This window comes from Misgurnus anguillicaudatus, chromosome 24, assembly GCF_027580225.2.
Source record: "Misgurnus anguillicaudatus chromosome 24, ASM2758022v2, whole genome shotgun sequence".
Taxonomy (NCBI): Eukaryota; Metazoa; Chordata; class Actinopteri; order Cypriniformes; family Cobitidae; genus Misgurnus; species Misgurnus anguillicaudatus.
This window is the reverse complement of record NC_073360.2, coordinates 16,421,332-16,435,171: the sequence shown is the minus strand read 5'-3', so window position 1 is coordinate 16,435,171 and position 13,840 is coordinate 16,421,332. Positions and strand designations below refer to the sequence as shown.

Sequence of the window (13,840 nt, the reverse complement as noted above, 5' to 3'; positions counted from 1 at the left end):
GGTGATTAAAGGGGACATTCCATGAAAATCAGACTTTTTCCATGTTTAAGTGCTATAAACGGGTCCCCAGTGCTTCTACCAACCCAGAAAACATGAAAAATAGCAACCCTGTAACTTTGTTTTGGTAAGGCTCTCTCTGCAAGCATGTGAATAAATAGGTCATGCGGATTTCGCTCCCCGCATGACGTAGGTAAGGGATCTTATTATGATGATACCGCCCCTTCATCTGCGCTATCCAACCATGACGCTTCCTCGAGTGCAATAGACAGAGAGAAAGAATGACTGACAGCACGACGCGTTTGTATTCCATCAAACACAAACAGGAGCCTACAATCTTATAACTTGTAGTTTTAATAATCTTTCTAAAGATTGAATTAACGTTCTAAAGGATTAACGTTACCTTAGTGCAACAGAGAGAGAGCGAGTGAGCGAACGAACGAGAGAGAGAGAGCAACGCGACGGTTCGCTTTCAAGTAAGTTATGTTGTTTAATATGTTTCTCTGAAGTTTATATGAATGAACACAAGGATTAATGCACTGCACGAGACAGAGTGAGTGAACAACGCGTATTCACTATCATACACAATAAGTAAATATGTTGTTTAATGTTTCTCTGAAGTTTCAAATGAATACGAGGAGTTATAAGACTGAGCGTGAGAGACTGACAGAAACGCGAATGTGTTCAATATGTGTACACAATAAACTTAAACATGTCATTTGATCTGTTTCTCTAAAGTTTAAGCATTAAACGTGTTGTTTTATTACAGATCATTTAAATGTGCATGTGGTTTGGTCAAAAAGTAAACTTCTGAGTGTTTGTGAAAGTGTATTTTATTGTAACATGCTGAAAATCATTGTGCCCGTTTAAAACACTATGAGACCTTAAAGTCTTTATTTTTATTCCACAATGTTCCCCATCTGCTGATTAGCATGTATTTAGTATGCATAAAACAGATAATTGACTTTTTAAACTTGTTCAAATATATAATGCTTAACATCGCTCACTAACTTCTTTCGTGAGAGAATCTCCCTCGATGCTCTGTCTACAGCGCCAGCGCTTGAGACTCGGCCCACCTGAGCAGTTCATTTGGATTTCAAGGCATACACACAAAAACGGTGCTCTTTTGCTCAGACCCTTAATGTGCCTATTTTAACATGCCACAATAAATTACCTATATGGTATTTTGAGCTAAAACTTCACATATGTACTCTAGGGACATCAAAGATTTATTTAATATCTTAAAAACGTCTTCTGGAATGTCCCCTTTAATAGCATTATTAATGTTAAATACTGTATTCTCTAAAGTTTAGCGTGTCTGCACAAACACTGTTAAAAAGTGATATAACTGTTAAATAGTGGGTGACATTTTACCCACAAATGAAATTCTGTTATCATTTACTCACCCTCATATTATTCCTAACCCTTAATGATTTCTTTCTTGAGTGAAACACAAAAAATATCTATATCTATCTATCTATCTATCTATCTATCTATCTATCTATCTATCTATCTATCTATCTATCTATCTATCTATAGAGAGAGAGAGAGAGAGAGAGAGAGAGAGAGAGAGAGAAAATTTTTTGTTTGTTTTTCCCTGACTCAAAAATACAATGGAGAGCAGTGGGGACCAGACACTGTTTGGTTACCAACACTCTTCAAAATAACTTGTGTATCACTCAATAAAGAAACTCATAAAGGTTTGGACGGTCTGTTCTGTTATGTAAACTATGACATTTTAAGTTAACTATCCCTTTAAGACAGTATTTTAGAGTTAACACTGCTTTAAATTCAACCGTAACTGTGACAGTAGTGCTGTTTACTTTTTGTCTGTCTTTAATTTATTGTAGCTTTGTTTACAGTACAGTACAGAACGGCATAAGCACCTATCACGTGGGTGCTCGAGACACAAGATATTCTCCATGTATAAAACTTTATTTGATGTGGTTTGTCTATGACGTTTTATTTTATTGACAATTATCAAGAGCTTGTTGTTGCAGAGCGCATTTAATCCGCTTCACTCGGATGTCAGGTGGATTCTGTTCACTGAGAGTGAACTTTCCGTTTTTATTTGACTCAAACTGGATGCTCTGCCCCATGGTAAAATCATGCTACTTTTTGTACTTTTTCGTAAGCGCTCAATAATAAAATATGCTAATTTACAAATCAGAAGTAATATTAGCGCATCTTGCGGTCAAGTGCACGTTATGAAACTCTTTACTTTGCACTGTAAAGGACATGTTTTCTTGAATTTCCCATGTTGCACTGTAAAGGACTATATTCTCAGAAGGCGAAGCACTGCTACTGGGTGAAGTGATATATAGTTCCCAGTATGTATACTGTAAAAAGATGGCTGTGTCCCATACACTCTAAAAACAAACGGTGCTATATAGCACCAAAAGTGGTTCTTTGCTCGTAATCATAGAAGAACCATTTTTAGTGCCATATAGCACCGGTGAGGCACCTGTGTAGAACCATGTAGTGCTATGTAGAACCATATTTGGTGCTAGAGTGGTTCTGTATGGCCCCTGTGTGGTTCTGCACGGGTGCTTCACTGGTGCTTCGCCGGTGCTGTGTGGCACTAGAGGCGGTTCTTCTATGATTACGATCCAAAGCAACAGTTTTGGTTCTATATAGCACCGTGTGTTTTTTTAGAGTGTATGACCTTGTTATTTGTACAAATCACAACACATAAATAGGAAAATGTTGGCGTTATTTTGTCACTTATTGGCCATTTCAAGCCTATCCTTGTATCATTTACTAAATAGGATTTAGAAAGTAATTAGTAATAAGTAATTAAATACTTTTTGGAGAGAGTAATTTGTAAAGTAATCTAATAACATGATTGAAGATGTAATTAGTAACTAGTAATTAATTACTTTTTTGAGTAACTTACCCAACACTGCTGTTTCCTTAGTTTTGCAACGTTAACGGCGGTCAATGTAAAGAACGGTCAGTCAGTCTCCACTGGAAAATAGCGCGAAGCATATTTGTATGTGGTGAACTGTGAGAAAAACACACCAAGATCGATTAATTTTTCACTGACAAACCGGTAATGTAGTCACAGCTAAATTACTGATGCTGATAAAGTAAAATGAACTTCAATGCAGTCTCTGCAATGGCAATTGTAATGTCCAGTTGGCTCATCATAACGCTAACATTAAACAATACGGCATAAATTATGGCAAAATCGATGAAACTTTATCTTTATTACAAATAAAGATTTAAATAATGTGATATTTTATTGAAATATTGGAATGGGTAACGTTAGATTTGCAATAGTTACCTGTTTCCTGAGTTTATCCGCGTAAACAATGGTCAATGTGAAGGATGGTCGGTCAGTCAGTCGACACAAAATAGTGCGAAGCACATTTGTCTGTGGTGAACTGTGAGAAAACACGCAAAAAGATCGATTAGTTTTTTAATTGACAAACCGGTGAAGCGCCAACCTTCTCGAGCTGTTTTAACTTCCCCTCACAGCAGCGTGCACTGTCTGGCCTGACGTGATGACGTGCGTTTCAGCGGTCGTCAACGTTATAAATCTTCCAAATATTTTTTTCTTTAATTTTTCCCGTGTATACATGTATAACATTGTCATACTAGGTTTGCATCAATTTACACAATAAATTAATTAATTGTTGTAGTCCATTCTTTAGCTGCAGAGAAACCGAAGAATGTCAAAAAGCTATGACAGGTGTTATTAGGAATAGAGAATATGAATGGGCATTGTAGGCCCTACATTTTTCATAATCAAAAAAAAAAAAAAATTAAATGAATATGATTCTTTTTTTAAGAACCCTAGCATTGCATCTATCAGCTAAAGACAAGAAAATCTTAATCATTTTAAAATATGTAGCATGTTCACTATGAAAAATCTAACTAATGTACATTTTCCATAAATTACCATGTAGTTGTAATACTGTATATGCTTACATTATAGTATATTACAATTTCATTATCAATTACAGTAGATGTATTTTAATTTTAAAGTATATATCACAAAAAATTAAAAATGATTTTTTTTTAAATAATGAGTTCATGTGGGGTTACAGCAAAAATGCTGCCCTTTTTACTTTTTTTATTGTTATTGTATTAGTTTCAGATTTTTTTTACTATTCACGACATTTTATACAAATACATTTCCTTTTTCTCTTGTCAAATTCAATATTTAAAATCATGACTCATATTTTCAATGGATCTCGCGGTACTTTGACGTCAAACACTGATTGATCTGCGCAGGGCCACGTCTTGTCGAAAAGATGAACACGTCTTTTATAATCCTTACGATTAAGATAAATGTGTTACAATGTCTGTTACACTAAAAAAGTAGTTCACATATCTCAATAACAGAATAAACATCACTCGTGTCACGTACATTTGTCGTTTCAGGAATGTGTTGACACAATTTCCACAATTAAAGAGGAGCAGGAAAATGAATATGCCTTAAAAAATTGAATGAAACTATTAAACCTGTTATTACATGCATTAAAACAATTAAAGGCTTTAGTCTGAAAATGTTTTGCATGTCTGTGTTAGGGAAAGTCAAGGCCTATTAGACTTTAAGAATATTAGACATATAGTACTGTTTAAATATTACTATTTATTTATTTATTTATTTATTTATTATTGAGTGATTTTGTTTTGTTACTGTTTGGTACTGTCACTGTTATTCGTAGGCTTTCAGTTAATTTGACTGAATTGCTTGGTGTGTTGTTAAGTCGCCTCGTGTTGTTCTGCAATGTCGGTCCTGCAAGCATATTGCATCACGATGACGTATGATCGAGAACACTATAAATAGGAGTGCAGCGGCTCATTCTGGCGTAGAGAGTTAAGGTAAGTTTCAGAAATTAATAATACTTATTTTGTTATGTTTGGATACCCCACACCAAAGCAAATGTTTTTATTAATTGTGTAAATTTATTTGTTAATTAACAGATTAATATTACTACTTGTAAACATAGCTTTGTATATTTTCCTTATTGTTGAATGGTAAATGCTTTCACATTTGTAATTCGTTTGAACCTCAGCTAAATGACTTTTAAGAGATAATTTACCCTGTGGGGGGTAATTGATTTACCCTATGGGAGTTATTATCATAAGCTTTTATGCCCGCGGCCGGCGCATGTTCTCAATTGTTTCCAATGAAAGCGCGGCGTTTTTTTTCTAAGCCAACAGCTAGCGGTTTTTTCCCCGCTGAGCACCGATAGTTGAAAAAGATTCAACTTTGGGTAAAAAGCATCGTTTGTCGCTGTACGTTCTCACACGGCCGTATAATCACAGTGGAGCAGGGGTGGGACAAATATCACAACAACAAACCAGCGCGAATGATAAACAAAGCGTATCCTAGCAACCAAAGCGCTCAGCTGAAGCTGCTAGTCGGCTGAAAAAATATGGCATTCGGCAACAGCCTGGCGCTTTCAGACGCGTTTAAAAGCTTTGGCCTGTATCTTAATCAGCTCCCTTGTTAGGTAGTTAGATCGTTCCCTAAAAATTCCCACAATGCAACCCAAAACCCAGTGAGCATCATGCTCCCTTACCAGAAATCACGTGACTTTTTCTATAGCTCCTCAACTGAAAATCGCGTGAGCCAACTCAATAAACTTCATGAAATGCAACAGAACTTTTATAAAGGCTAACGTTTGATTTATTTTAGTTTTACATATAAACACACATCACTAGAACGTAAAGGAACAACAATCTACTCAATATTTAAAATAATAGTATTTATTTAAAATTGTAAAATAAAATTAAAATGTAAATATATTCCTCCAATTTTATGCACGGATATGAGAATAATGAATTTTTTTTTAAGTCAGAGAGATGTTGGTTTTGCCGGTTGTTTATAACAGCTGTGAATGTTTACAACATGCTTATGAGCAGACACGTCACAGGATAATAAGTGAACAGTGTCCCAATGTCAAGTGAGCTAGGGTCCTCACCAGTGCCCGAACATGCGTACACAATATAATTTACAACCTCATAGCTAGTGAACAAATTGAGACACAGGGTTGGTGTGCACAGCACCTAAGAGGTATGCATTAACATGTAGCTAAGGAGTAGCAGTTGCAAAAAAAATAAAAAAAAATAAGGGATTTATGTGAAAAATAAAAATATGAAATGAAGAATAAGAAAATATAATTTTTAGATTAGGAATTTATGCTTTATCATGAAAATAGCCAGGTTTATTCTCACAATATAAAAATGCCATTATAGACCATGATACAAATGCTGATATAAATCTTAAACAGAATATGAATAATTTATTAACTCCAATCATTGTCAATTTTCAGGCGAAATCTGTTGTGATATCAATTGTGACATTCATAGCGAGATTCATTGTGTGAGCCATTGTGCGAACAACTTCAAGATATTTTCAAAATAAACTGCGGGATCAGTTGTGAGTTAGAGGTAAGTTTAAGAATTTGCATTTGTTATTTGTTACTTATTTTATTTGTTAGCCTATTTTAGATTACTTTTTTTTTTTTTTTTGCTAGATCCCTCTTGACAGAACAACTGCTTCATCCATTGCAAGATTCACTGCGGGATCAGTTGTGAGTAAGAGGTAAGTTTAAGAATTTGCATTTGTTAATTGTTACTTATTTTTTGTAAGCCTATTTTAGATTACCTGTTGTTGTTGTTTTTTGCTAGATCCCTCTTGACAGAACAACTGCTTCATCCTTTGTGACATCCATTGCAAGATTCACTGCGGGATCAGTTGTGAGTTAGAGGTAAGTTTAAGAATTTGCATTTGTTATTTGTTACTTATTTTTTTTGTAAGCCTATTTTAGATTACTTCTTGTTGTTTTTTTGCTAGATCCCTCTTGACAGAACAACTGCTTCATCCATTGCAAGATTCACTGCGGGATCAGTTGTGAGTTAGAGGTAAGTTTAAGAATTTGCATTTGTTACTTGTTACTTATTTTGTTTGTAGCCTATTTAAGATTCGTTTTTTTTGTTTTGTTTTTTGCTGCTAGATCCCTCTTGACAAAACAACTGCTTCATCCATTGTGACATCCATTGCAAGATTCACTGCGAGATCAGTGCTGTATTAATGAAAAGTCAGAGGTTTCGATATATTTATATTTTTGAGACCCCCCACTTTTAGTCTTAGAGAGATCAGTCTCTACTAAAATGAAGCCCTGGAGGAAAAAATTTAAATGGCTTAGCTTCTGCTGCCCATGGCAGTGCTCAAACCTCAAAAGACAGCAGTATGCCAGTGAGGTTTACATTCAAACACAGCCATATTTCAGTGAAACAGAGATCCAGCAAGGAAGAGATGCGGTACCCTCTTCACCTGACAAAGTGGCAAAACCATTAAAGGATCATGTGACGCCTCAGCATCAAACCTCACTTGATGACTTCGAATGTTTTACACATTTTCCAGCCATCACATTGGTAGAACCACTGGTGATTGAAATGACCCCTCAGCACCAAACTTCACCTGTGGAAGAAGAAGAACTGCCAATGTGGCCATCCTTCACGGAGAAAGACTTGACTCAGGAACAGGCGACACAGCAAGAGAGACCTCCTGAATACTGTGGAGAAAGAAAGATAAGAAAGGAGCCACTGGTGATAAAAGTAACCCCTCAGTGCCAGATTTCACCTGTGGAAGAAGTAGAACTGACACTGTGGCCATCCTTCACAGAGGAAGACTTAACTCAGGCACAGGCGACAAAGCAAGAGATACCTTCTGAACGCTGTGAAGAAAGAAAGAAACCACAGGTGAACAAAGTAACCACTCAGCGCCAAGCTTCACCTGTGGAAGAAGAAGAACTGGCACTGTGGCCATCCTTCACAGAGAAAGACTTGACTCAGGCACAGGCGACAGAGCAAGAAAGACCTCCTGAACACTGTGGAAAAAGAAAGAAAAGAAAGAAACCACCGGTGAACACAGTAACCCCTCAGTGCCAGATTTTACCTGTGGAAGAAGAAGAACTGACACTGTGGCCATCCTTCACAGAGAAAGACTTAACTCAGGCACAGGCGACAGAGCAAGAGAGACCTCCTGGCCGCTGTGAAAAGAGAAAGAAAAGAAAGAAACCACCGGTGAACACAGTAACCCCTCAGTGCCAGATTTCACCTGTGGAAAAAGAAGAACTGCCACTGTGGCCATCCTTCACGGAGAAAGACTTGACTCAGGAACAGGCGACACAGCAAGAGAGACCTCCTGAACACTGTGGAGAAAGAAAGATAAGAAAGGAGCCACTGGTGATAAAAGTAACCCCTCAGTGCCAGATTTCACCTGTGGAAAAAGAAGAACTGCCAATGTGGCCATCCTTCACAGAGAAAGACTTAACTCAGGCACAGGTGACAGAGCAAGAGAGACCTTCTGAACACTGTGAAGAAAAAAAGATAAGAAATAAACCACTGTTGATAACAGTAACCCCTCAGTGCCAGACCTTATCTGATGAAGATAAAATATCGTCGCTGTGGCCATCCATCATAGTAAAAGAACCGGCTCAGGTCGAGAGGATAGTGGAACAGAGACCACGTAAAAGGGATGGTAAAATAAATACAAGTAAGGTACCTTTGCATCAGGCTCCACATGCTGTCGTCGAAATGTTGCCTGTGAAAGAAAGGCTAGGAGGGAAAAATGTGAACCAAACTGATCATCCAGAAGTTATTATTCAAAGACCTTTACCAAAACTTGCTTGGATGGACACAGGCAACGTACCAGTAACTCAACTGGATGATTTACAGGTGGATGAAAAAAGCAGGCCTGAAGATCAAGTGATGAGAAGAATAAAACTTTTTGTGCCATCATATGCTGAGGAAACTTTTTTCCAAAGGAAAAAGTGGATACCAAAGGTTGACCCGAAACATTTTTCAGTTAACACTCTTACAGCATGGAGGGTCTCTAGAAAAAGACAGCAGAAGGAAGAGGAATTAAGAAAACAGAAAGAGAAAGAACAGATACAGGCTCTTCACAAAAAATATTTCAACGATCCAGCGATGAAACATCTCATAATTAACAAAAATAACAGATTTAATAAGGAAAAGAATAGGCCAACCTCTCCATGCTGTCTGCCATCTAGATTTACACTCCTTCCCTATCTATATTGTAAATAAAATCTATTGAAAATGTAGTAAAAAAATGTGTACGTGCTTTATTGGGATTCACACTTAAAATCAAATAATCATGAGAAATGTTTACAGACATTATAAAGCTAGTGAGTTGGTCCAGGTGGTTATGCACTAAACTGAAAACAGTGGATAAACGCAATTAATCTCCGTATATTTATACACTGTAAAACCCGATAAGTTAACTCAACTTAAACCGTTTGAGGAAACCGATTGCCTTAAACCATTTAAGTTTTAAAACTAATACATATGAGTACTGTAAACTGTAAATTATAAGTGCATATGACTAAAACATTTTGAGTTACCTTACCTCAAATATATTAAGTTTGCTTAAGTTCATACCACTCAAATAGTTTTAGTTCACTTAATACATTTTATTTAGTTCACACAACTGTATACCTACTCAAATGGTTTGAGGAAACCGATTGCCTTAAATGGTTTAAGTTGACTTAACTCAAATGAATTAAGTTTCATAAGATCAGAAAAACATTAGTATAAAAATGATGACAACAAAAGGTAAAATTATTACAGTTTATTGAACAATCATTTATGTGACAAACATTTTTCTAAACAAAACAAAAGTGCGCTTTTGGGTCCAAATTCCATTTTCACATTTCTTATGAAATAAATCAAGTATTCCTTTATGACTTTAATAGACTTAATGTAGTGTACACTTTTAGTAAATCAAATGTACTGTTCCTTAATTCAAATGACATTTAAACATTAAGACATACACTTTTCCCATGAAATTTCCAAATTACACAGGGTCACATTAGTCACATTATAGGCCAAACAGTGAGAAAACACAAATATTATTGTTTTACTGACAAAACTGTGGTGTACTCGCAGCATGATGAGTAAATAAATGGGTCCACTTTTCTTTAGTTTTTGTTGTGTTAATGATGGTAGGAGACATTATCAGAAAACATAACATACGTTTTCACTGCTATGCGGATGATATCCAGCTTTACAACTCGTCATAAATCGGTCGACCTCTAATAAATATGAATTAATTTTCCACTTACAGAACTGTGGTGTACTCAACATAATGAATGAATAAATAAATGTGGTAACGTTACCTTTAAAAGGTTTTATGAGTGAAGGGCTGTACAGTGTTTCCCACAGATTTACAATCTATTTGTGGTGGTAGGCTTTCTGAAAAAATATTCTAATGCCCTCTCATATGGAAAGTCCTCTGTTTGAGGTCCATTTATGGAGATCCTTAGACAGGCAGAGAGGTGTTCTCCTTGAAGCTGATTTCTCAGGTCTGTTTTCACCTAAATCAAAAAAGTAGTGTAAAGAAAATGCATAATTATATGTTTGTATGTCAAAGTGTTTAACTTACCCGGTTCACATTGAACACTGGATATGGGGATCAAAAGGGCAATGCTTGCAAGAAGTCTCAGGAAGGGGTAAAGTTTGGCCCACTCATCAAACTCGCTTGCCAGCAGACTCAAGAGCTCCTCCCGGGTCTTGTTCTTGAAATAATATTTGAACATGATTAGCATGTAGTGTGTGTTGTAGTCATGCCCTCCTATTTTACCTACCTTAAATGCATGCCCCAATGAGAGCATGATTCTTAAATGAGAGCCATTCTTGCAGGACCTCCTTCTCATGTTGAGGGAAAAATTTCCTGGCCAGAATCTGCAGATTAGCAATGTCTCTGTTATCTTGTGGGACAGCCGATTGTGGTCCCAAGACACTAAAAGCCCCAAGAATGTCCAGCTCGTGAAACCTTCTGTGAAGGTGTTTTTCCAGGCCAGTTATGTAAGGGTGGATGACCCACAATGCACAGATCAACATCCTTTATTATTAATTATACAATTTCTTCTAAAAGAAAGGAGAGCATTAATACATACATCTCGCTGGAATCTTGCCCTCTCCTGTTCCTCTCCTCCTCATGCTTTATGTTGAAGGCTCCAAGTCTTTGGGGATCATCAAGGTCCTGTTGAAGTTGGGACAAGAATGATCCAGGGAGCGGCATCTGTGCAGTCTCTTTGATGCTCCTCAGACTTTGAATTGTGACCGGAACCTGAATAAAAAAGGATAGCTGCAGTGTAGTATTGGTCAGACATGCAAACTAAAGACATTTTAATGTATTTAATTCACTTTTACCTACTTGCTCCTTAATATGTAGAAAGTTGACATTTTTGAAATATTTTGGACAGGCGTGCAAGGTGTGGCAATACATCAACCTGGAGACAAACAGCTGCTACAAATCTGTATGTAGCACAAATTGTGTAGAGTCCTTTTGGTCCTGGACATCTTCTCATCTCTGCCTCCTCTGCCAAGGCTCCAAGGACTGAGCTGAGATTTCTCTGTAGGGTTTTAATGGCCCTGTGTTGAGCAAGCCAGCGTGTGTCCTCCACTTCCTGAAAGTGTTATAGACATGATGATTCAGTAAAAATTTAGAAGATAACTACTAAGGTATCAAATAACTGTACATTATTACCTCAGAGATAAGGATTAGTTATGAATAGCCTATTAATTATTTATTACTATTAACTTTATTTTTAAGTCACTCACACCCAGCATGGCGGATGCTGCCTTAAGTGTTGCAGTTCGATTTGCACCATTTCTAAAATACAAATAAAGTTCTTGAAGGTGGTCCCTGAAAGTGGCCATGTATTTTACATCATTAGATGAGTCTTTGCAGGCAAGGGCTAATCTGTAGGCAGCACAAGCCACAGATACAATCTTTGGAAAGCTGTCTGCAAGTTGCTTTGCCACACCGTTCACACGTCCTGAATTTAAATACAATTATTTAGTGACAATGATGGGATACATCAATTGAATTCTGTCACATGATGGTAATAAAATAATTACCTGTCATAACAGCTGCCCCATCAGTTCCCAGTCCATCCATACAGTTTCTCAGTTGGGATAGCCTTCTTCAGCATTACGTTCTAGTGTCTGCTTTGCCAGCAGGAGTAGGGACCAAGTCCAAGATCTGATTAAATACATGTCCTTCTTTGTCCAGGTATCTGAAACAAAGGACAGGTAGGTTATTTAGTATTTACAGTTCATTAACAGGACTTTTGATTTATGAATATTCTGACTAGCTTCTAATAGCGGACATGCAAATCAAGCTGCCTGGACATCGACACATCTGTGCTCTCATCAACTTCAAGGCTTATTGCTTGTGATGATCTGATATCACTAAGAATTGGCTCCTCTACAACTTCTGCCAAGATCTCAAGCATCATTAATAATGCAATGAGACCTATAATTATTCCTCTTGTCAATCTTGACATGAATGGGAAAGAGAAAAATTATTTTTACTCAATATATTTAATTCAGTCCTAAATAATTGCCAAGTTTGCTTTACCTTTGACTTCCTGAAGTAGTCACACCCTAAAAGCTCAGCCAGGCCCAAAAGCTTTGAGTAGTTTGTGTTGTAAGGGGAAAAAATCTGACCCCATCCATCCGTTTGGCCCAACGACGGAATCCAAACGCATAGCGAAGGTTTATAGCGCGTTCGGTCTTTTCCGGCGCTTATCAATGACGTTTTAATGTTACGCAACTTTATAATCTGACTCCAAAGATATAAAATGTATTTTAGTATGAATCAAATTGATATAAATATAGAATTTGGATAAAAATTTGGACTAGAATTTCTGAACATCGAATTTCTGAAATTGTGATCTAAAAAGCCCTGTTGCTGTTCATTTTACTCAAAGCTCACATAATTTGTCTTCTCTCCGATATTGTGGAACTGAGGTAGTAAAAACACCTCCAAGAGGGGGTGATTATTCCCTACTTTTAAAACGAGAAGCCTTTTGGATATACACTTTAGATACACGTGCTCCAAAAGGAATGAATGAGGAGTTTGATCTGCGACCATTCCTCCGATTGAATTTGTGGACTATGGAGATATTAATCTGTGTGAGGATCTAATTGATCAGAAGAATGTATATATTTTTTGGACATGTATTTGTTGATTGCTATTAGTAAAAGGACTATAGTTATATATTAAGGTGAATATTTCACTTATTCTTCATGGGAGATGGTGTGCATTTGTAGTTCTATTTGTATGAGATGTCCCTGGTAATGTACTATATTTGTATATTTTGTATTGTTTATGTATGTTTTATGGTCAATATTTCTGTCAATGTTAAGAGCTCTCAAAACTGCTATGCGTATACACACATATATATATATTTGTAGATATCTTATAGAGCTTTGTACATATTTGTACATGAAGGTATCTATCTATTCAATCATTTTTGGTTGCTTGGATTAAGCTGTTTTGTAAGAGTGCTGTGGTGATCTATTGAGTAGTTATTTTTAATCACTGTTTACATTGTTATTATGGCACAACTTCTATTTTAATTGTTGTTTCGTTTTATGTATGTGGGTGTATATACAGAGAGATGTGTGTGTATATATTTTTTGACAGATATTTTTGGATTTACACTGTGTTCATGAATCAGAGTAAGTCAATCACCTTTGTCATGTGACTTGTCAGGTGACCCATAGTGGGTAGATGTTTTATTGTTGAAGTCTGAAGAAGGGCGGTAGCCCGAAACGTTACTTCGGTGATTAAATAAATGAATGTAGTTTTTAGGGAGTTCTTGATCGTATTCCTTTTTTGTCTTATTTAGTTGTATTTTTGGATTCCGGCACCTGCTAGTGTTTGGATGTGTGCGTCTCCCTCTCTAGTATTCATTCAACATTCAAACAAAATATTGTAATCCTACTTGATTAAATGATGTTTACACAAGGAATATAAATATTTTGTGTTGCATACATGTTTATTTTG

At 36.5% G+C, this 13,840-nt stretch overlaps 1 protein-coding gene and 2 long non-coding RNA genes across 9 annotated transcripts in view; 1 reads left to right on the top strand and 2 right to left on the bottom strand.

Annotated features, from left to right (window-relative positions):
* The window catches only part of LOC129437864 (uncharacterized), a 114,408-nt gene that overhangs the window by 63,420 nt on the left and 37,148 nt on the right, over nucleotides 1–13,840 (bottom strand). The gene's annotated exons all lie outside the window — the stretch shown is intronic.
* On the top strand, nucleotides 6,644–9,092 carry LOC141349281 (uncharacterized). 2 transcript variants are annotated; one of them, XM_073862873.1, is made up of 2 exons: nucleotides 6,644–6,725; nucleotides 6,972–9,092. In XM_073862873.1, the coding sequence occupies exon 2, from the start codon at nucleotides 7,129–7,131 to the stop codon at nucleotides 9,064–9,066; it is 1,938 nt and encodes a 645-aa protein (XP_073718974.1). In that variant the 5' UTR covers nucleotides 6,644–6,725; nucleotides 6,972–7,128; the 3' UTR covers nucleotides 9,067–9,092. The 2 variants fall into 2 exon arrangements, with proteins under 2 accessions (XP_073718974.1, XP_073718973.1); XM_073862872.1 differs by lacking the exon at nucleotides 6,644–6,725 and adding an exon at nucleotides 6,810–6,879.
* On the bottom strand, nucleotides 10,449–12,324 carry LOC141361598 (uncharacterized). 3 transcript variants are annotated; one of them, XR_012367743.1, is made up of 6 exons: nucleotides 11,905–12,324; nucleotides 11,605–11,822; nucleotides 11,198–11,450; nucleotides 10,938–11,110; nucleotides 10,626–10,816; nucleotides 10,449–10,556 (listed from the first exon to the last, which is right to left on the bottom strand). It is a non-coding gene; the product is annotated as an uncharacterized lncRNA (long non-coding RNA). The 3 variants fall into 3 exon arrangements; XR_012367744.1 differs by having other exon boundaries at nucleotides 10,626–10,722; XR_012367742.1 differs by having other exon boundaries at nucleotides 10,494–10,816.

Excerpts from the sequence above, each read along its gene's own strand:
- LOC141349281 (XM_073862873.1), top strand. The coding sequence starts at position 7,129 with ATGAAGCCCTGGAGGAAAAAATTTAAATGGCTTAGCTTCTGCTGCCCA.